At 43.8% G+C, this 23,690-nt stretch overlaps 1 protein-coding gene across 1 annotated transcript in view; it reads left to right on the forward strand.

The window, feature by feature from the left end:
• Nucleotides 1–23,054, forward strand: part of TGFA (transforming growth factor alpha) — a 52,469-nt gene extending 29,415 nt beyond the window's left edge. The window contains exons 2-5 of the mRNA XM_030201897.1: nt 7,347–7,464; nt 15,802–15,951; nt 19,902–20,011; nt 21,174–23,054. Coding sequence (XP_030057757.1) covers nt 7,347–7,464; nt 15,802–15,951; nt 19,902–20,011; nt 21,174–21,181 — 386 coding nt within the window. The 3' untranslated portion in view covers nt 21,182–23,054. The remainder of the gene's footprint in view (nt 1–7,346; nt 7,465–15,801; nt 15,952–19,901; nt 20,012–21,173) is intronic.
• Nucleotides 23,055–23,690: the final 636 nt, after the last annotated feature.

Consider the following 23,690-nt stretch of genomic DNA (forward strand, 5'->3'; position numbering starts at 1 on the left):
CATTTAAAACAAATTGAGGGAAAATATTTCTTCAGGCAATGTGTAATTAAACTCTGGAATTTGTTGCCAGAGAATGTAGCAAAAGCAGTTAGCTTAGCAGGGTTTTAAAAAAGGTTTGGACCAGTTCCTAAAAGAAATGTCCACAAGCCATTATTAAGATGGATATGGGCAAACCCACTGCTTATTTCTAGGATAAACAGCATAAAATCTGTTTTACGCTTTTGTGATCTTGCCAGGTACTTGGAACTTGATTGGCCACTGTTGGAAACAGGATACTGGGCTTAATGGATCTTCGGTCTGTCCCAGTATGGCAGTTCTTTATGTTCTTATTGCAAGGCCCAGGGACCAGTGGTGGGTTCCCCACCACTGCCACCACCAACACCACTTGAACTTTCTTCAGCTCCGACTGTTTTCCCTCAATATACACACTCTTCCCCCACCTTTTTTGGAAGCTTGCTGTTGGCACTGCCTTTGGAACAACTGTTCATTTTGCTGTGGGACTCTGTCCAAACACCCATGTTAATCTCATGAGATTATGTGAATAAATGTCATAAATAAATAAAAAAATAAATAAATAAACCATGGAGGAATTGGATACTGTGGCTCAAACTCACCTAGAGCCACATAGTATTGTAAGAAAACAAGAGTAGGTGGTCAGGAGGAGGCACCAGCAGTAAGACTGGCAGGTGAAGTGGCCATTAACTGGGTAGAGATCTGGTTTACAGAGAGAGGAGAGAGGATGATGGGAGTTTTAGATTGGCCAAAATAGGGTTGGGAGAGAGTTTTTGAGGGGGTGTTGGGTGAGACACAGGAAAAGATCAAGCCGGGAGATTCAGACTCATTTTAGCTACACATTGTTGATCAGTGTGTATCTGAACAACCAGATTGGATGCATGATTGCAGGGGAACCTCCCTTTGTTTCATTGCCTGGGGCGCTGGCCACACTTTTTGCCAGTGTGGTCCCTGCTTGAAAATTAGTGAAGATCACTGGTCCGACATTGCAACAGGAAACAAATTGGACAGGGTTTGATGGGTCTTAACTGTCATTTTTGTATGGCATTATTTCTTCTATGTTCTGTAGTAGAGACATCAGTCTCTTCATTCAGTAGCAAGCATAATCTTCCAACAAATAGACTGCTTTCCTTGGTCTCCCTGGCATTCTCTAATTGCCTCAGGCATCCTAAAACAAACAGACCTTTAAATATAGTAACTGGGAGGATACTCCTGTCCTTCTCTCCCCCACCCCCAGCCTACTAAATCTTTTTATAACCATGAAAACACACAATGCTGTGACCCGCCCACAGCTTGCTAGTGTCTGGGCTCATTCTTTATTAAAGGGAGGGTAGTTCTCAAAGCAAGTTGCCAATGTAAAGGTTAGTCCAGCCGTAAAAAGGTCTTGCCTACAAGTTTGATGCTGGGCCATATTCTTCTCTCTTTTTTTTTTTTTTGTACTAACACGGCAAGCTCATTTTATCTGGAGGTCTTTTGTCTTGTCTCATACATGTATTTTCAAGGTCAGGTTTTTTTTTTTTATTATTATTGACTAATTTGTGGTATTTAATCACCTGTCTGCTTTGCAACTGTATGCCTCAAAAATGATAGATGTCCATTACTGAAAGAAATGTGGACTGGCCTATAGCCTGTATTGCCAGAAATCACAGATGGAGTTTATTACCAGATCTTGAGATTACAATTTCTTCAGAGCAGAGCTTGTATTTCTCTTATGAGAAGGGAGTGATAGAGAGCCTAGATGGCTTGGAAGGGCAGATTGGATAGGCCATGGGGTCTTTATCTGCCTACATTTTTCTCTGTTTCTATGTTTAAATTAGTAACCTGTGGTTTCTATATGAGAATTTAGTAAGAAACATGATAGTAACATAGTAGATGATGGCAGATAAAGACCTGTATGGTCTATCCAGTCTGCCCAACAAGATAAACTCATTGTATGAGCTACTTTATATGTATACCTGACCTTGATTTGTCCTTGCCATTTTCAGGGCACAGACCTTAGAAGTTTGCCCATCACAAGATGAGCTATACCTGCCATGTGAGGTGCAGCCTACATTAGAGGGTAATAGATCATATGAAATAGAGATTTGAGGCCCCCTTTTACTAAGGAGCCCACAATTTTAGCGCGCGTTAAAAACATGAGCGCGCCTTAGTAAAAGGGGGCATGAGTAAGGAAGATATGAAGGGAGAGCCATAGGTCAACTGAGGTCTGTGGTATCGTACCAAGAATGAAAATGGACAAGATAGACTTGTATATTATCCAAACACTATGTAACAATTTCCACAAGCTATTCATTTAAATGGCTTATTTGAAAATCACCCACCCGTCCTGATAGTTCTGTGTGTTGGTGTGACTGTCAGGACCTATTGTTTGACTGTAGCTGCTGTTTGCCACCCCTCCATAAGCTGTCACCCTAGGCGTGTGCCTGATGTCCCTAATGGATAAGCCAGGCACAATCATAGACTATAACAGACAAGGATCTTAAGGCCCATCTAGATTTCTTTTGTTTCATTTTTATTAAATAAAATGTTTTAAAGTTTTTCTACTACATAAAAAGAGGAGAATGAGTAAGGATCCCCTTATATTGAAGGTTTTTCTTTTGTGGGTAGTTGTGGGCTTCCATTGTTACATATTGCATGTACTTATGCCATTCACTTCTTTCTGAGGTTTGTGTTTTACTAATTTTTGCTTCAGATTAGGTGATAAGCAGAAGCCGTGAGTCTCAGTAATTCATACTCCCTGGAGTAGTGGTTTTAAGTCTTTTGTGATTTTTCTCAGTTTTTCCAGCTCTGGATTGTATGTCACTACAAGAGGGACACTCTGTGAAGTTTTATTTTCTTTGTACTGGAATAGGTTTTCCCTGGGTGTTTTAAGGGAAGAGGCAATCTTCCTGGAAAAACATCTGACATTGTAGGCTTTTTTTTGGTTTGAAGTGATCAGTTAAGATTTTCAGGTCTTTATCTCTGTCTCTTGGTTCAGAGCATTATATACACTGATGTATCGGATTACCAGGTTATTTAAGATTGTGTAGCTACAGGGATCAATTCTGTAAACAATTGAAGACACATATGTTTGTGATGGCCTGGAGTTGATCTTTGTGTTAGATTTATGACTGAAAAGTCATGATCTATTTGTGTTCTTAGATTTTGTTAGGCTTTTGTTATATATGTAGCTTTGTAATCCGCTTAGTTGTAGGCAGAATAGAAATTTTTTAATAAATTGTTTTTGTATGTGAGAGGTGGAATTACGGAATCAAATTCTGTGTCCCACCCTCGGCTCTAGCATATAATTTTCTCTTTATCTTCTCCCCCCTACCCACCACCAATGCCAGCAGTCATGTGCTCTCCAATTCCTACCTATGGCATACCCCTCACACCTGGGGTAGTCATGCTCTTCCTTCTTCATCCCCCCCCCCCCAAAGATGCACCAGATCCAGCTAAAGACACTGCCCTCTAATATTTTGGCCAGAGATGGCTAGTGAACTCTGCTTTGCAACGTTGCCTCCTTCAGCTGGGGCTACACAGGCCGATTATGTTTGTTTATATTTGTTTAAAGCTTGATATAGGCTGCCTTCTCCCACAGCCCACATGGCCAAGACTCTACACCCCTAACAGCATTCTCTCCTGCCAGCAGAGGAATTTCACTCTGTTACTAAAAGAGGTGCACTTTGCTGACTCCTAGCTTTGCTTTTTCGCACACCACCTGCTTAGTGCACTTTTAGGAACCCTTTTACCAAGCTGCGATAAAAGTAGTTTGCGGTAGTGTCAGCGCGTGGATAGGCCCCTTTTAGGTGTTAAGGGCTCCAGCGCTAGGTCGCTGGTAACCGGGCAGCATGCGGCACTGCCTGATTACCTCCGGGTAAGCCCCCAGTGCAAAGAAGTGTCCATTGTGCTGGAAATGGCAAGCTGTGGGGGTGGCACGACCACCAGCTCCCACGGTAATGCCAAAATGACATGTGGCAAAGCAGCAATATGGGTACCCACCGCTTTTTAAAAGGGGCCTTTAGTGAAAAGGGCCTGAAGTCGAGGCTCTATTCAGAATGGTTGGTTGTTAGTTTGTCAGTATCCTAGCGAGTACCATGTGCCTTCATGCTGTGACACTGGCACACGAGGGACAGTCCTAAATGCCATATCCTGTCCTTTTCATTGCTGTTATTTGGTTTCTGATGCTACAGTGACGTGTTATGTTTGTTTAATGACTGTTTTGTTCTGTTTTCCTTCACATTAATAAAAACTACTATTTAGGGATTTGCCACACACAGTTGGACGGAGCCCATTAGGAGCTAGAAGCAAAGTCCTGAATTTTATAGCTCTTCTTTATTTTGGGAACTGCAGATCATGTTGGTTTGCATTATGTACAAATTTTGTTTGTAGAAATCCTATGCATTCCCTGGTCATGGTTTCCATGTTGAGCAGGGGCTGGGGCTATGCAGCTGTGTCTAGAACAGAAGAATAACACTCTTAAGTCAGTGATTCCCAAACTTTTTCAGTTCATGGCACCCTTCGTGTCCAAGCAATTTTTCAAGGCAACTCCCCTGGCCACATAGGTCACCTCCTCCCCCCCCCCCCCCCCCCCCCCCGGCCACAGAGGTCTCTGCCCCCACCCCCACCCCGGCCACATAAATCTCCATCTTTTTCTCTGCACAAATATAACAGTGCTAGGGTGTCCCTATAACCAGCCCCTCCAAATGACACACTGATTACGATTTAAATTACTAGGTACCTGGTCAAAATAGCCCCAACAAAATGGCCCCGACAAAAAAGCTCCAAACAAAAAAAAGCTCCCGACTTAATAGTCCCTGACATAACAGTCACTGTCAAAATGGCCTGCCCACAATATAACCCTTGACAAGTTAGCCCCCTGACAAAAGGGCCTGATCAGGCTGCCCAGAATTTGGGACTGCATTTTTTCTCCTAATAATCTTACCTTTCCAAACAGAATAAGGTTGGTAAGACTATGAAAATGATGACAATATTGTTTGTTTGTTTGTTTGTTTTAAATTAGCATGTTGATGGAAGAATAGTTTCTTTAAATAGCAGAACAGCTCATGAATACTAGTTTGTAGCTATAGAATTTTGTTTATTTATATATGCTTTATGGAATTGAATGCTGGTAAGAGTCTTTATCAGTGAAGATTTCAGTTGTAGTTTATTATATTTTTTGTGATGTGTTATGTATTCTTAGGGGGGTGTTTTGGTAAGGGGGCTATTTTGTGTAGGGGCTATTTTGTCAAGGGTTGTTTTGTGGGAGGGGCCATTTTGTCAAGGGCTATTTTGTTAGGGTGTGAAATGTCAAGGGTTATTTTGTTACAAGGCTGTTTTGTCAGGGCTATTATGACTGGTTCCCAAATTACTACTCTACCTATGAAAAGTTATTCCATTATTATACTTCCTCTTTGTACATCTGTATACTGCACAAGCCAGAATATTTAAAAATATAAGTGAGATTAAATACAAAATGCTACCAACAATAAATAACGACAACTTGGATGCAGCAGCTCATAGGTTTGCTTGCTTTGTTTTGAAAGAGAAGGGAAACAGAGACTGACCTATTGGCTTCAACTTTTTGACTTCATCTAGTCTCCTGTTTTCATCCAACCTCCTTGGCAGTCGCCTCTACGAGTCCTGAAGGCCACCTGCTCCCTGTACCTAGCAGGGGTGTAGCCAGACCTCGCAGTGGGAGGGGGCCAGAGCCTGAGGTGGGGGGGGACACATTTTAGACTGCCGCCTCGCCGCTCCCCCTGCCACCCTGCCTCTCCCCACCCACTGCTGCAGCAAAGTACCTTGGCTGGCGGGGGTCCCTAACCCCCGCCAGCTGAAGCCTTCGGTCTCCAGCACCGCCGCGTTGCCTGTCCTTCTCTCTCTTCTTTCTCACGTCCTGCACGCTCCTTTAAGTGAAACTGAGCATGCTGAATTTCACTAAAAGGAGCGTGCAGGACGTGATGGGGAAGAGAGACCATGGCAGGCAACGCGGCGGCACCAGAGATCGGCGCTGGACAAGGCTTTAGCTGGTGGAAGTTGGGGACCCCCGCCAGCAAAACCAGGGGCCCAGAGGAAATTTGGGGGGCTCAGGCCCCCGTAGCCCCACGTAGCTATGCCACTGGTCCCTAGTGGCCGCAACAACAAAAAAAGTGCAGGGCTGCAGCAGCCTTCAGGCATTCGCTGTAGGCTGTGCTGATCCTCTGCCCCCACTGATATCAACCGGGGGGGCAGAGGACCAGCAGAACTGACAGCATGTGCTTGAAGGCTGCTGTAGCCCTGTGCTTACTTTTTTTTGTTTGTGTTTGTTTTTCTGCCGCTGCTGTCCACAGTAGTGGTTCAGGCAGGAGGGAGGTCGGCATTTGCCATGGTACCCCAGAGAGTTCACTGCCATGCACAGTTTTGTAAACGCTGCTCTAAGTGATAGAGCATGGGATCCACTCCTTGACATGGCAGTGGACTCCGGCATGTCTTCTGCCCCTATTCCTCCTTCCCTGCCTGGCCTGCAGCTGTAACTTGAACTTGAACTTGTTGAAAACGAAACCCTACTGGGGCTTGCAGGGCTAAGGGGAAGATGATAGGTCAGGATCTGAAGAAGGGTTTAAAGCTTTGGAGCAGCCTGCGGTTATCTGAGTACTGTGAACCCCTCCTAGAGATTTCTCCTTGCTATCCCATTTCTTCGTATACTTGAGTTCAAGATTTGGACGATATTGCTGTACTCAAACAGTACAGTACAGTAATTTCTCTGTCGCAGCTGGATGGCTTAGATTTAACTCCTCTAGCTGAGACTGTTGAGAGAAGAGAAAGTAACCACCCCCTTGGCCAAACTGGTGCAACATGGGGGGGAACACAGCACGCAGTACACTGGGACTGGATGCAGCCATGCTAGTAGAGAGCTAGGCCCAGTTTAGCATGGCGGCCATAGACTTTTGACATTTTATCAGTTCCAGGATGGTAGCAGTAGTCGCACCTGTCCATATTAATGTAGTTTCTAGGAAGATATCTCATTCTTTCCCTGGAGGATGGGTTAAAGATCCTTAGTGCTTTAAGTGTAGGACTTGTCATTAACATTCTGTGGTTAGACCTAGGGAAATAACGGCTACCTTAAGAACTGCATGTGCTGCAGTGCAATCATGAGTGTACAGAGAGGAATGGGGGGAGGGGGAGAAGTCCTTTCTTCCTGCTTCCTGAGTCTGTGTGTGGTGTACGTCCTAACAGGGTGCTCCAGCATAGGAAATGTTGAAAGGGTTGGCTTTTTTTTGTTGTTGTTGAGCAAAGGTTTTCTTGTTTAAATATTTATAAGTGTAAACTGTGGCCAAAGTAATGCACCTAAATAGGCTTTCTTTTTTCTCCCGCAGAACCTCCAGTGGCTGCAGCAGTCAGATCTCATTTTGATGACTGTCCGGATTCTCACAGTCATTTCTGCTTCCATGGCACCTGCCGGTTTTTCATCCAGGATGCCAAACCAGCCTGTGTGTAAGTCAACAGCTAAGTGTGTGTGAATGTTTGCCTGTCTGCTAGTCTAACTTTAATGCACTTATTTTTATTTAAGACTGGAGGAGTAGCCTAATGGTTAGTGCAGCAGCCTGAGATCCACTACAGCTCTTTGTGACTCTGGTCAAGGAGTACCTCTGAATAATAAATAAACTGCTTTCATTGTAATCACAGAGAAGGCGGTATATCAAATCTTATCCCTTTCCCTTCAAAAATGTGTTCTTAGAGCTCCATGGGGCTGGGAGTTCCAACTGAGGAAACAGCTAGACTACAAATCCGAGAGGAATTGGTGATAGGAGTTAAAAAGCTGAGCTGGGGCTAGGTTGAGCCCATTCCATTTCTTTAATCCCCCTGTGATATTCCAGAATGCTTATAGAAGGAATACTTAAAACAGTGTTGTACAACCTAGGATCAGACAGCTCATGGTCGCAGAGTTAAGAACCAGGCTTGTTAAAGCACTAACACCCTCATGATCAAAAGCAAGCGCCAGCGCTAGAGGATGCACTGGGCGAGGCTGGGCGCCGCCATTTTGCTGTGTCATCAAACAAGAGGAGGGAGGGAGGCAGGCTGCTTCCCTCCTCCAACTAAGGTAGGGGGGCCGGGAGGGGGGCTGTCCTTACGCTGGACCACCAGGGATCGCTCGGACAATTTTCTCTGAACTTGACTAACAGGGTGTACAAGGGGATGTCCAAGTGGAGAGCAAAAGTGAATGAGGAAAGTGTTATATAGGTTTGATTCATTTATAACATTTCTACAGGGCAAATCTATTTAGCTTGGGAGAAGGCCCTTAATTCAAATATAGGACATCTCAGAAGACACATGTTGTGCATATTTAGGGCAGAATTTAGGCTAGCAATACTCCTGAGGCTCTGCAAATGTTTTAGGAGTAAAAAAAAAATCACATTGTGACCTCCTGCTGCAGGAGCACAAACACCCTCCATTCTCCCTACCATGTGCATACTGTTGATTGGGATTTATTAACCACCTTCATAGACAGACCAACAAAGAAGCTCAGTACAGAATAAAACTAATCTGAATGAGACATCTTGTGTTTCCTGATGCTGTCAGAGTTCACCAGTCTAAACTGGTGTATGACCCAGAGGACAGAGCCTGACACACCTCAATTCATCCAAGTCTACTGTAGAAATTATTGACTTTACCAAGCTGGAGTAGCTTTATGTCAACCTTCATTAGTCAAACTGACTTTGGACAGTTAGGCTTCAGTTACTAGCTGCCTGTCTCTGGCCTCTATATGCGTGACTGCCACTCTGCTGGATATGCCCCTCCCAAACAGGAAGTCCATAGAGGTGGCAGTCAGCAGCCACAGGCATAGAGGGCAAGGCCCTGTGATTAGCAGTGGAGTGAGAATGGTGTGACGGAGGATCAAGTTCAACAAACCAAGGAGAAAGGATATAGTCTCTGTCTTCGGCCTCTACATACGTGATGTTGGAGGAGGTGGAGTTGGCAGCCATGCGCACAGAGTCTAAGGCCCCACTATTAGCAGCAGTGGTGGGAATGAGAATAGCAACTGGGGATCAACAAGCCGAAGAGAATAGAAAGATATCAGGTGATTGCATTTTACCATGGCATCATTTAGATTCCGTTTTTCACTAGTAGTAATAATACTCGTAGCTTTCTGAGTATGCTGTGTACACTAAAAAAGAAGGAAGTCTCAGCATCCCTGAATTATCCATCTAATTTTTGAAAACACTGGAGGTTAGTACTACTACCTTTATAAATTCTTTTAAAACTCTCCACCTCCATTCAGTTCTAAGCAAACTGTGTGAATATTCAAACTGGCATATACTGGGCAGTGTGGGCTCAAACAGTGCTGGCTGTTGTAGATATTGTGGATACATGTTACTAATTACAATTTCATTTGATATTATACATGACTTATTTTGAGTCTTGTCTGAGATATAATGCTACTTTTTACTTTGTAATTAAAAAAGTATATTTATAACTTTAGTACTTTTGTACTTAAGTGATTTTTGGACCCATTACTTACTACTTCAGAAGCCAAGTACTTTTAAAAAGTAATCACGACAGCCCTGTGACCTTTATTGGATTTGCCCACCTTTCAGACTCCATTCTCATTCTGAGGTTTTTTGTTTCGTTTTTTTTTCCACATAGCTTTAATAAGTGAAACTTCATGTACGGCCAGCCCAGTGATATCATTAGGAAGTGCAGTGCACTCCCATGCAGAAGTTCCCTGGTTTGATGTCTGGGTTGGCTTGTTTATTCTCTGGGTTGTCTGGAACTGGGAATGCTGTGAAAGTGATAGAGATTTCTGATTATTGCAAGGGGCAACTCTTGGCCTATGGAAAGGGAGCTGGGAGAGTTGCTGCAGTGACCCAACTGAGTATGTTTGGATTTGGGGGGAAGGGAGTATTTAAATTAGGGGGGAAATCCCTGGGTCCTGTGAATGAAGGCTAAAACTTCCAGATCCCGGTCTGGCTCTGGCTGAGCTGGAGATTAAAAGAACAGGACAAAAAAAAAAAAAAAAATATGGTTTAAAGAAATGCCCCTGGCACTGGGTGGACCTTTGCTGCTTTGTCATCTCCTGCTATAAATCTAACAATCACATTCTGCCTTTGATCTCTCATTCTTGCCTCCTTGTTTGCCTGTTTAAATAAGCAGGCTGGGTCCTATGATGACATTGCTCTGTTTAAGAACCAGGCCACCTGGCATAATGTGCAGTAGCATGACAGCTGTGCTTCTGTTGCCCCACATTCCCTCTCCTCCATCCCCCACTCGCCATCCTCTACAGAACATTTAGAGCAACAACACATAAATATTTAACATTTGTATGATATGGTAGTATGCCTAGCAGTAAGGAAGAAATTTACACACTATGGTCTCTCCCTTTCCCAACGAGTGAACACTCTAAATCCTTAGTCTTCACTCTTAGTCCTGAAGGCCTGTCAACAGGTCAAGTTTTCAGGACATCCCTAATAAATATGCATGAAGGAGATTTGCATGCCCACTAATTCCATTCTATGCAAACTTCTCTCGTGCATATTAATTTAGGGGATATTCTGAAATCTACCCCAGGCCCTTAAGGACTGGGAGTGAAGACAAACTCTAAATTGTGGATTCCAAATTGCAGAAGAGAGCCAAGCAAACAAATCCTGTGGAAAGTCACATAGGGGGTCGAAGAGAAGACTGGGCCTGGGTTATTTCATTACTTCAAGAGGCAAAAGTTGAACAAAACAGCAGTTGCCATGCCTGTACCCAATAAGAATTTAAGCTCATAAAACTACTTATGGCCTTTACTTCTCTAGGCATTTGCTGCCCTGCCCTGCCTCGTCTCTCCCCTCCCATCCCTTCCATTCCCTTCCTCTCTTCCCGCCAATAGACAAAGGGAAAAGCCCTTGGCATATATGCGTTAACTGACAGTGTAGTGCAAAATTTCACTTACAGACCACACGTTTTTTATTACTTTGCTCAGTTTCACATCTTGGGAAAACATTTTCACCTATGGCAGTACTTCTATTAAAGGCCAGTAGCCATAGAAACTCCTCCAGATAAGGTTCCAGAACCTAGTGCGTTCCTTTCCTTGCCTCCATTTTAGAGCCTTTAAACAGATATTTTTACTAGTAGGTTGTTGGAATGAAATCCTAGTGACTTGGATCCTGTTAATTAATTTCTCTCCTAAGGAAGCACAGGGCCCCGTGCATCTGCTCATTAAGTCAGTGGCTTCTAACCTTCCATGCACCAATTTCTGGTTACCCACAGAGAAGATTAGGAGATGCTGATATGGGTTGTCAGCAGCAGTTTTAGTATTAATAACATGGATGCATGCAGATATTTGGCACACTCATTGTGTTTATCCTAGAAGTGGGAGATAGGTCAGTAATAATCAGGATATTTATTTATTTATGCATTCTTGTATCCCGCTGCTATCCAAAAACAGTTTTGATTCAAAGTGGCTTACAATTTACATTTTGGTGGAGTTACAATAGTGTTGTGCAATGTGGAGAGGGCATCTATAGTTCGTGTGGTTATTCATAGAGTTTTGAAGAGATACCGTATTTTTCGGACCATAAGACGCACCGGACCATAAGACGCACCTAGGTTTTAGAGGAGGGAAATAGGAAAAAAAAAATTTTCCTCTTTCCCTCCTCTAAAACCTAGGTGCTCCGGTGCGTCTTGTCCGGGTTTTGGACCTCCGTTCTGTACTTACAGGATTCCATGTTCCCTGGTGGTCTAGTGACGTCGGGGCAGGAAAGAGCCCCCTCTTTCCTGCCCATCGCGCTGCTCTCCGTGCTTCTCAATGCTTTCTGACGGTCTCGGCGAGATTCAAAATGGCCGCCGAGAATCTCGGCGGCCATTTTGAATATCGCCGAGACCATCAGAAAGCATTGAGAAGCACGGAGAGCAGCGCGATGGGCAGGAAAGAGGGGGCTCTTTCCTGCCCCGACGTCACTAGACCACCAGGGAACATGGAATCCTGTAAGTACAGAACGGAGGTCCAAAAACGCTACCTTCGGACTATAAGACGCACCCCCCATTTTCCTCCCAAATTTTGGGGGAAAAAAGTGCGTCTTATAGTCCGAAAAATACGGTAGATTTGAAGAGGAGAAAGTAGTGGTAGCTTTTGAGTTCAGTTGTAGAGTTTTGGTGATGTCTATTCATATAGTTTATGAAGGGTAGATTTGAAAAGAAGGTGAAGATATCTTTGTGATTAGCTGTAGAATTTTTTTGAAGAGGTAGATTTTCATTTTGTTTTCTGAATTAGAGGAGATTTGTGATGCTTCTTATGGTTTTTGGTATTGAGTTCCACCATTTGGAACCCTGTAGCTAAATCCTGCTGTGTAGATAGTTTTATAGATGGTGTTTTTGCAGTTGGGTAGATGCAGGATTAGGTAGTTTCTGTTTATTAGGCTGGCATTTCTTGAGGATAGTTCAATCATGTTAAGTATATGCCCGCTTTTGAAAATATTCTTGCCTTGACTGGTAGCCAGTGTAATGTGTCAAGCAGTGGGGTTGCTCTTTCATGTTTCGATTTCTTGAAAATCAGTCTTGCTGCCGTGTTTTGGACTGTTTGCAGCAATTTTAATATGTTTTCCTTGCACCTTACTTATGCTGCATTACAGTAGTCTAGTTGTGATAGTATCATTGATTGGACCAGTATCCGGAGTGATTGTCCAGGGAAATAGTCTCTTATTCTCCTCAGTTTCCATAGTGTTCTGAAGCATTTTGATGTTACTACTGATATTTGATTGTCCAGTGTTAGATGTTTGTCAAGAATGATTCCTAGTATTTTAAGTTGTGTTTCGATGTGGTATGTTTGTTGGTTGATTGTGAATTTTTGGTAAGATGTGGGGTTGTGTGAGCTGGATAGTACTAGGAATTTGGTTTTGTCTCTGTTCAGTTTGAGTTTGAAAGTTGTTGCCCATTCTTCCATGAGGTCCAATCCCTTTTTCTTTTTTTTGTCCTGTATGTTTGTGATATTGTTTTGGAAAGGTATGAAGATGGTGACGTCGTCTTCATTTATAAATGGGTTGAAACCCATTAATTCCAGTTTTTTCCCCGAGTGGCACCGTCATTACATTGAACAGTATTGGTGATATTGACGATCCCTGTGGTACCCCACACTCAGAGATCCATGAGGTTGATGTTTGGTTGGACATCTTTACAATGTAGGATCTGGTCTTTAGGAAGCCAATGAACCATGTTGCTAGTGTACTGCTGATTCTTATGTTGTCGAGCAGTGTCATTAGTGTGGCATGGAGGGGCATAATCGAACAGGGAGCCCAAGTTTTCCTGAGGACGTCCTCGCAGGGCGTCCCTGCAAAGGGGCGGGGAAACCCGTATTATCGAAACAAAATGGGCTTCCATCTTTCGTTTCGATAATACGGTCGGGACGCTCAAATCTCAACATTTAGGTCGACCTTAGCGATGGTTGTCCTTAGAGATGGTCATCCCCGATTTTCGGTGATAATAGAAACCTAGGACGCCCATCTCAGAAATGACCAAATTCAAGCCATTTGGTCATGGGAGGAGCCAGCATTCATAGTGCAATTGGTCCCCCTGACATGCCAGGACACCAACCAGGCACCCTAGGGGGCACTGCAGTGGACTTCAGAAAAAGCTCCCAGGTGCATAGCTTCCTTACCTTGTGTGCTGAGCCTCCCCCCCCCCCCCCCAAAACCCACTGCCCACAACTGTACACCACTACCATAGCCCTTAGGGATGAAAGGGGGCACCTAGATGTGGGTACAGTGGGTTTGTGGTGGGTTTTGGAGGGCTCACATTTACCACCATAAATGTAACAGGTAGGAGGGGGGCCTGGATCTGCCTGCCTGAAGTGCACTGCAGTACCCACTAAAACTGCTCCAGGGACCTGCATACTGCTGTCATGGAGCTGGGTATGATATTTGAGGCTGGCATAGAGGCTGGAAAAAATGTTTTAAAAATTTGTTTTTAGGGTGGGAGGGGGTTAGTGACCACTGGGAGAGTAAGGGGAGGTCATCCCTGATTCCCTCCGGTAGTCATCTGGGCATTTAGAGCACATTTTTGTGGCTTGGTCGTAAAAAAAAAAAAAAGGACCAAGTAAAGTCGCCCAAGTGTTTATCAGGGACGCCCTTCTTTTTTCCATTATTGGCCAAGGACGCCCATGTGTTAAGCACGCCCCAGTCCCGCCTTCGCTATGCTTCTGACACGCCCCCTGTGAACTTTAGTCATCCCTGCGACGGAAAGCAATTGAGGACGCCCAAAATCGGCTTTCGATTATGCCGATTTGGGCGATCCTGTGAGAAGGACGCCCATCTTGCGATTTGTGTCGAAAGATTGGCACCCTTCTCTTTCGAAAATAAGCCTGATGGTCTACTAGGTCGAACGCACTTGACATGTCGAATTGCAGTAGAAATACATTTTGTCCTTGGCATATTATTATTATTATGCTTCTGAATTTTGTTATCAGGGTGGTTATGGTCTCAGTGCTGTGTTGTGGTCTGAAACCTGATTGGGATTTATGAAGAATTGAGTATTCTGTTAGTTCTGTTACTAGACCTTCCATCGTTCAGATGCCTTTGGTGAATCTTCCACTTTGCTTCCCCTTCCCCATCCATTATTCTTTTCCTGATACAGATAAGGATACTCTTTTAATCATACCTTCCAGATAGTAGATGAGGGTGAATTTTCTGCATTACTGTAACCATCCTCAGCAAGAGAAAATGTGTAATTTTCTATGAAAATCTCAGGGCTCTCTTCTGTGTGCTGTTCATATATCTTCCCCTTTTTATCCCTTCTTTCCCTACCATTCCCCACCATTTAATAGCACCCAAAGGCAGGGCCAGCCTTAGTATTTGCAGGGACATGTGCAGTAGGGGCCTCCCCCACCTGCAAGGTTTGGCATCACCCCCTCCCCCCAAATCTCCCATGGTCTTTAAAATTTATCTCTGTCTGTGGATGTCACCAACAGCAGCAGCGACCGACCGACATACACTGCCCCTCCTGCCCCTTTTGACTTCTGGTTTCCACAGGACAGGTCAAAGGGTATGCTCCAGAGGAGGTCACAGGCAGTATATGATGATCGCTGCCAGTGACTCCTAAAGAGGGAGAGAAACTTTTTAAGGTAGATTTGGGGATTGAGGAGGTGAGCCGCCAAGGCATGTGTGTGGAGGAGTGGGTCAGAGGAATGTAGCAGCAATAGCTAAGAAATCCATTGGGAGAAAATGTTCCTTGCCCTGTGCTTAAGACCAGCCCTGCCCAAAGGTCTTTGAAGAGTTTGGAAAACATAAGGTGGATCAGGAGGTTCTTGAATTTGAAGTCCTATATGAGTATAATCCTCCACTGTTTGACCAAAAATGTAAATAATAGGTTGGAAATTAAAAGAAGGATTTCCTTAAAGAGGATGAATTTCTGGTTTCTGGACTTTCCATGACTATTGGCCTTCTATTTTCAAATACGTTTCTGGCTTCCTGTAAGTGGTAGACAGTATAAGAGCTCTCCCACTAGGCCGGAAGCTGGGTCAGATATTAACTGGTGTTTTTTGTTTTATTTTGTTTTGTTTTAAGTATTAGGCTAATGATTTTGTTGCAGTCCCAGCATCAGGAGACCTTAGTTTGGGAATGCTGCTCCACAATTGTTGGCATGGGCTTTTTAAGTGCAATTATAATAAAAGCACTTGTCGCTCATCTACCCTGTCCCTCCAGGAGGGAGAGGCGTTTGGAATCCCAGATACCATTCAGGATTAGACTTATTTGTAGGTATATAAGTATGTTTTGAAAGTAAATGGAGGATCGAAAATGTGAATACAATGGGAAATTTTTCTCTTCACAACAGCTAATTCTCATTTGCTTCTCCTCACAGTTGCCACCCTGGGTACATAGGTTCTCGGTGCGAACATGCTGACATCCTTGCTGTAGTGTCCGCCAACCAGAAGCAACAGACAATCACAGTGCTTGTGGTGGTGTCGGTGGTGGCATGCATTTCACTCAGTGCACTCTGCATATTAATACAGTGAGTACAAAGTATTTTCTACTACTACTACTACTATTTAACATTTCTAAAGCACTACCAGGGTTGCGCAGCGCTGTACAATTAACAAAGAAGGACAGTCCCTGCTCAAAGGAGCTTACAATCTAAAGGACAAAAAAGTGCAGTCAATCAAGATTGAGGCAGTCTAGATTTCCTGGATAGAGGTACAATGGTTAGGTACAATGTAATGTATATTACATTGTGGCAGTCCTGCCCCAGTCCTTCGCATGTGAACACTTCTGCGTCGGGAGCTCTTTGAGATTCCTACAGCGTTGTTACCACGCTTTGCGGTTTTGAGATCAGTAGCCACTAGTACTTTATCACATTTGACCATGTATTGATGTTTTTATATACATTACATTGTACCTAACCATTGTACCTAACCATTGTACCTCTATCCAATGCCGAAAGCGACATTGAAGAGGTGGGCTTTGAGCAAGGATTTGAAGATGGGTAGGGAGGGGGCTTGGCGTATGGTGGAGAAGGGTACTGAGAGGAGGGATTTGTCCTGTGAGCGGAGGTTATGGGTAGGAGCATAAGGGAAGATGAGGGTAGAGAGGTAGTGAGGGGCTGCGGATTGAGTGCATTTGTAGGTTAGTAGGAGAAGCTTGAACTGTATGCGGTACCTGATCGGAAGCCAGTGAAGTGACTTGAGGAGAGGGGTGATATGAGCATATCGGTCTAGGCGGAAGATAAGACGCACAGCAGAGTTCTGAACGGATTGAAGGGGAGATAGATGGTTAAGTGGGAGGCCAATGAGGAGTAGGTTGCAGAAGTCAAGGCGAGAGGTAATGAGAGAGTGGATGAGAGTTCGGGTGGTGTGCTCAGAGAGGAAAGGGCGAATTTTGCTGATGTTATAGAGAAAGAAGCGACAGGTCTTGACTGTCTGCTGGATATGGGCAGAGAAGGAGAGGGAGGAGTCGAAGATGACTCCGAGGTTGTGGGCAGATGAGACGGGGAGGATGAGGGTGTTATCGACTGAAATAGAGAGTGGAGGGAGAGGAGAAGTGGGTTTGGGTGGAAAGACAATGAGCTTGGTCTTGGCCATGTTCAGTTTCTGGTGGCGGTTGGACATCCAGGCAGCAATGTCGGATAAGCAGGCCGATACTTTGGCCTGGGTTTCTGCAGTGATGTCTGGTGTGGAGAGATAAAGCTGGGTGTCGTCAGCATAAAGATGATATTGGAAACCATGAGATGAGATCAGCGAGCCCAGGGAAGAAGTGTAGATTGAAAAAAGAAGGGGTCCAAGGACAGATCCCTGAGGAACTCCAACAGAGAGCGGGATGGGGGTGGAGGAAAATTCCCCCCTCCACCCAACTTCTCAGAAAGCCTCTAGAATCTGAAAGATGGAAATACGTTACTGCCTAACCGAGGGGAATCTTCCTAAATGTTTGGGGATAGGAGAAATCAGTCAACACAGCTGCAGATTCAAGGTGGTGAGATGCATCATGTGGTCTTCCAGTCAATAGTGTATCCATTCAAGGTGCATGTTGCGTACTCATTCCACCCCCCCCCCCCCCCCCGGTAAGTCCCTCCCTTCTCCCTCCTGCCACCACATCTCTCCTTTCCCTTCCTGGCCCCACAAAGCTCTCGCAATTCCCTCCCTTGCCCCTCCCCCCATGCCTTAAAATCACCTCCAGTCTTTGCCTGGGCATTGTCAGTGCCTGCAGCCTGAACTAGACTTTCTCTCTGAACTGTCCTGCCCTTCAGAAAACAGGAAGTTGCATCATAAGGGGCGACACAGTTCAGAGAGAAAACCCTAGTGCAGGCTGCTGGCACTGCCTGGGTGAAGACTGGAGGTGATTCTTAAGGTATGGGGGGAGAAGCAGTGGTGTGAGACACACCCTCTGTTCAAAGTTCCTGGCTATACCACTGCTTCCAGTAGACTCGGAAAAGAAAGTGGCTGGACGCACATCCTGGTATTAACATGTTTATATGTATGAGATTGCAGTTACATCACTGATAGACCTGGCATAACTGTGGCAAGGGTGTGTGCGACTGACAGTATGCTGTAAGTTATACCTTAAGTGGCAGTCCTGCACCAGTCCTTCGCATGTGAACACTTTTGCGTCGGGAGCTCTTTGAGATTCCTACAGCGCTGTTACCACGCTTTGCGGTTTTGAGATCAGTAGCCACTAGTACTTTATCACATTTGACCATGTATTGATGTTTTTATATACATTACATTGTTTGATTTTTGACATATTTTGAATAAAATAAAATGTAAAAGATTTATAAAATTGAAACAGACGCTGAAGACCTTGAGGCAAGTGATTGATGCATCAAAGAGGAGCTAGGATCTGAAATAGCTGGGGCTATAAGAGGTCCGATAGCCCATTACTTATCCATCTGATGCCACTTTGTCTTTCGGTGTCTGGTTTTTTTTTTTTTTTGTAGGATGCTTTGGTTGTTACCAGTGTTTTTTGCATTGCCACTTGTGCTTGTGTTCCCCTTCCTTTCCTTTTTTATTTTATGTGGTTTATCTAGTGGCAGTGGTTTGTATTGCCTGGATTTTCTAACCCCTTGACACTTGTTCAAACTTTGTTACCCAAATGAAACCAAATTCCTCCTTCAGCTCTGGATAGTCTTCTGCTCCTAGTCACTAAGGGGGTCTTTTACTAAAGGTTAGCTCGAGTTATCTGCAGCAGGGTCCATAGGAATAAAATGGGACCTATTGCAGATAACTTGAACTAACCTTTATTAAAAGACCCCCTAACGTTATAACCACAAACAGAAGTGTAGCTGCCCACAGTGTACCTTTGTAGGACTCTTCTGTCCAAATGCAAACGTATTGATTCCAGTTGAATCCCCTATTTACTATTTTTATTTATTATTATTTCATTATAAATCTGGAAAAAAAAGGTTGGAGTTTTGGAGGGTTTTTTGGTAAAAGCTAGATAATTTTGTCTCCAGGCAGGCTTCAAACTGTATCTAATATCACAGACGGAGCACAGTAATATAAAGCTTTCCACTGAGCACCATCAGCTTAGGCTTAAGAAGAACCAGCAACAGAGTTTTCCAGGAAGATCAAGTTCTTAAGCTGATATCATAGCAAAATATTTTCTAAGTCCTTTGTCCTCCTTTGATGTACAAAGACCAGGGGACACTCAATGAAATTGCATGGAAATACTTTTAAAACATGTAAGAGGAAATATTTTTTCACTCAAAGAATAGTTAAGCTCTGGAACTCGTTGCTGAAGGATGTAGTAACGGTGGTTAGCATATCTGGGTTTAAAAAAAGGTTTGGACAAGTTCCTGGAGGAAAGATCCATAGTCTGTTATTGAGAAGGACATGGGGGAAGCCACTGGTTGCCCTGGAATTGATAGCATGGAATGTTGCTACTATTTGGGTTTGTGCCAGGCACTTGTGACCTGGATTGGCCACTGTTGGAAGCAGGATACTAGGCTATATGCTCAACAGAAAGGCAGGAGAATTCCCCCAAAACTGGTGTAATATGATTGGAAGATGTCCTCGTGAAGGAGAACTAAATAGAATTAAATGAAACAAAAAAGTAATATTAAAATCGTATGCATCCAGTATGCCTTAATTACACTACACCAAGTGTAGGACTAAATATTATATTTTCTGCCTAGCCGTTTGGTCTGTATTCAGGGCTGTTCATGTTCCCTTTCATTATAAACATATTCTATAGCCTCAAAACTATTTGAAATCAGTGAGCTGCTGCCATGGGAAGAGAGACCAAATTCACTGTTTTACTGTTTAATTGAAAACTCCCTGTGTGTTTCCGCAGCATTGGCTCACAGCAGCATCCTAGGGGTTGACAAGTCCAGGACAATGCTGAAAGCTGCAACCCTTGGAAATTTTCTGTAGTGAGGAGGAGGAGGAGAAAGCTTTCAAGGTTGCTTGAAGTTCCTCCATGACTGGAGTTTTGTTCCGAGTTCATTAATACTTCTTCCCTCGTTTGTTCTAGCTGCTGTAAGCTGAAGCAGTGTTGTGAAGGGTGTCGGGCAGTCATCTGTCGGCATGAGAAACCTGCTGGGCTCTTGAAGGATGGAGCTTCCTGTTGCAATTCAGAAACAGGTAATATTTAGACTTAACAACATTGTGTACCCCACAGAGATAAAATAGCTTTAAAAAAAGATCCTCAGTCTTAACAACAAAAGAAATATCATGCTGGGTCAGACCAGCCATCCATTGAGCCCAGCATCCTGTCTTCAGCAATGTCAAAACTGTGTCGGTCCTTGGCAGATCCCAATGAGGAAGACAGTTCATATTGCGCACTCGCAGAACTGAAGAGGTGGTAGACCCAAGTCTATCTGGCTGCTAATTATTTATTAAATGAGTAAATATCTGCTCACTGGTCACTTTTCCACATCAAGATTATGGGCCTTAATCTTTGTAACTTCTTCATAAGGGAGCCATTCAGGGGCGGCCCGACCATTAGACCACCTGAGGCTGGGGCCTCAGGTGGCACTCATTAGGAGCAGCATCTCAGGGGGGCAGCTTCGCAGTGTTTTACCTGGTCACGGTGACTTTACAAACCTGGCTACAACAGCGATTCCCATACGCTGCTACCGCTGCCGGCACCCGCCTCTTCCCTTTACTGCAGCTGCCTGAAGAAACTTCCTGTTTTGCTCAGGCAACGCAGTAAAGGGAAGAGGTGGGTGCCCACAGTGGCAGGGCAGCATATGGGAATCACTGCCAGGTTTGGAAAGTCACCGTGACCAGCTAAAATGCCCAAAGGGGGGAGGGGCAGCATGCAAGCTCTGCCTCAGGCGGCATCTTGCCTTGGGCCAGCCCTGGAGCCATTCCATCATCATCATGTGGCTGTTTCATCCTAGAGTGTAGAACTCTCTAAGGGAGTCTTTTTTACTAATTATTAAGTGAGTAAATAACTGCTCACTAGTCACTTTTCCACATCAAGATTATGGGCCTTAATCTGTGTAACTTCTTCATAAGGGAGCCATTCCATCATCGTGTGGCTGTTTCATCCTAGAGTCTTTTTACTAATGCTAAGCACATGCTAACCGGCATTAGTGTATATATGTGCCACACAGCCCACAGGAATAAAATGGGCCATGTGGCAGATAGCACATGCTAAGCATTAGTAATAAACCCCTTAAACTCTATAAAGAAGCTGTTCAGAGGCAAAATAGAAACACTGTGTTCTGTGAGTGAACTCTTCAATGGCATTCTTTTCCAGCTTAAGCTTTTGACATGTTTTTCATTTGCTTTTTTGTAGTGGTCTGAAGAGGACCTGATCAACCTTCCTACAGCCTGAGATGATGGAGGCATCCAACGGTATACAGAAGGACTTTGGCCATGCCTGACCGTGTGATCTCCGTTACCTTAAGCCTTATCTGTGCATCATTAACTATAGGCAGAGCTGGTCTCCCCACATTCCCTCCATCACCATCTCCCCCCATAAGTGACTTTGACAAAACTCCACCTTTAGTTGTGGAAATGTGAAAAGGAGAAATGTTAAACATCTGAATGGTTGCTGAGGGAAGGACAAGTGGAAGATCTGAGGAGACTCATTTTGCTGGTGTCAACCTGAAGGACAGTGGCAGGACAAGATTTTTGTTGCGTTTACATGGGGATGTGGGGCACCAGAAAAGTGCCAGCAGTATGTGCCCTGGGCCCCTCCTGCCAGAGGAACAAGACTGCCCCAACCCCATTGCATGGATTTGTTACAGAAAGGGGCCTGCTTGTCAAGATTTTAACTTTTTATGACTAAGTTTTTTTTTTGTTTTGTTTTTTACAGAAGGGAAACGAAAGTGCTGCCTTTTGGGTTTTAAGTAATCTTGATTATCTTATTCCAGCAAGAGCTTGTACATGCCACTGGCTACTGCCGTCTCAGCTTGGAATCTGCCCAGAAGAGCCTACAGTTTCTGAGGGATTTCTGAAAGATGGTGGCCCTTTTTCCTCTCTTCAGCTGCTAATTGTATGCAATTCCTAACACAGCCAGCTTAGCGTGTTAATGCTGAGTTGGTTTAGGGTGAAAGAGGACAGGTGTCCAGGGAGTCTGACTTTCTTCAAATTGCCCAACAGCACCAGAAAGAGACTCTTCAAGCTAGTGTGAAATAAAACAGTTTGTTTCAGCTGAGTTCTGCCACTGGCAGAGAAATTACAGAATTGCTGTGGCAGCAGCGTCCCTCTGCCTGAATGCCACATCTTTGAAACAGAAAACTTTCTTTCTTAATTATTTATTGCTGGTAGGGGGAGGTGGGATTAAAATCTTTTTAAAAAGAATAAGCTTCAGGGGCTCTTTGACACATTTTATTAAACCAACAAAAATGTTCGGGGGTTTTAACACAAGAGTTATATGTGCATTAGGTTTGGAGGTTAAGAGGCTACTTTTTAAAGCTGTAGGTCACTGCTACAGAGGGCCAACAAGACCCTAAAAGCAACTGACAAAATCATTTGTGTTTTTGGGCTTGCATAGTAATTGCTTTTCCATCATTGTGTCCAAGTTGGCCTAGGACTGTAACAGACATGCTAAGTCTAGAACCAACCTCGTCCAGTATTGTGTGTCCCTCTTACTGCTGCCAGCTGAATGTTGACATGTCTAAATGGGAGGCTCAGATTCATGGTTAGGTTTATTAAAAGGTGCTAACGCCCTGGGTGAATCTTTTCATAAAGGCAGTTAATAAATCCTAAAATTATTTACCACAAGTTCCATTTTATGCAGTGGAAACCATTTAGTAACAACATGTATTAACCTGAGTAAATTTAACCCTTAATCCTTTTAATAACAAAAACTTCTGAAAAAGAGGATACCAGGGGATCCCACTAGGTAGATTTCAGGGTTCAGTCGAGTGCTGAGATCCACATGCATGCTTTTACTGATTTTTTTTTTTTTCTTGCAGTAGCAAGCAATTTCTGGTTTGTACTTAAACCTCAGAGATGCTAAGTTACCCAGTTCCAGGCTGGAGATTTTGAGGTAGTCCTGGTTTTGAGTTTACACCCCAAAGCAGTGCAAGATTTTAGTGTTATGTAAAGGATTATGTATCCTGACAAATCCCTAATCAATCAGGTTCAAAGCGGGTAACAATATCATCAAATCTACAATCTTAAATGAAATAACATATATAAAAATTAACAATTGGCGCAAACAAACTTGGTAAACTGTGTTTTCTTTTTCTTTCTTTTTTTTTTTGTTTAAATTAAGTACATAAGTAATGCTACACTGGGAAAAGACCAAGGGTCCATCGAGCTCAGCATCCTGTCCACGACAGCAGCCAATCCAGGCCAAGGGCACCTGGCGAGCTTCTCAAACGTACAAACATTCTATTGATGTTATTCCTGGAATTGTGGATTTTTCCCAAGTCCATTTAGTTGTGGTTTATGGACTTGTCCTTTAGGAAACCGTCTAACCCCTTTTTAAACTCTGCTAAGCTAACCGCCTTCACCACATTCTCCGGCAACAAACTCCAGAGTTCAATTATGCGTTGGGTGAAGAAAAATTTTCTCTGATTATAAGATTATAACCATTGCATTACAGAGCATAGGATTAAATTACAAGGATAGGCACAACACCCTTACATAGAAAATAGGTATCTAGTCCACATTAAGGAGAACTAGCAGGAACAAATTTGTAAAAATTTACCTAAATAAAAACAAATTAAAAACTGCAAACAGGCAAAGCTAAATTACTTAGAACATTTGTTTACTTCTCTTCCAGACAATCAGAGAGAGAGAAAAATTAACTACTAGCTGGTTCCTTATTCTGCAAAAATGCCGCTAACTGAATAGCATC

This window comes from Microcaecilia unicolor, chromosome 4, assembly GCF_901765095.1.
Source record: "Microcaecilia unicolor chromosome 4, aMicUni1.1, whole genome shotgun sequence".
In the NCBI taxonomy this organism is placed as follows: domain Eukaryota; kingdom Metazoa; phylum Chordata; class Amphibia; order Gymnophiona; family Siphonopidae; genus Microcaecilia; species Microcaecilia unicolor.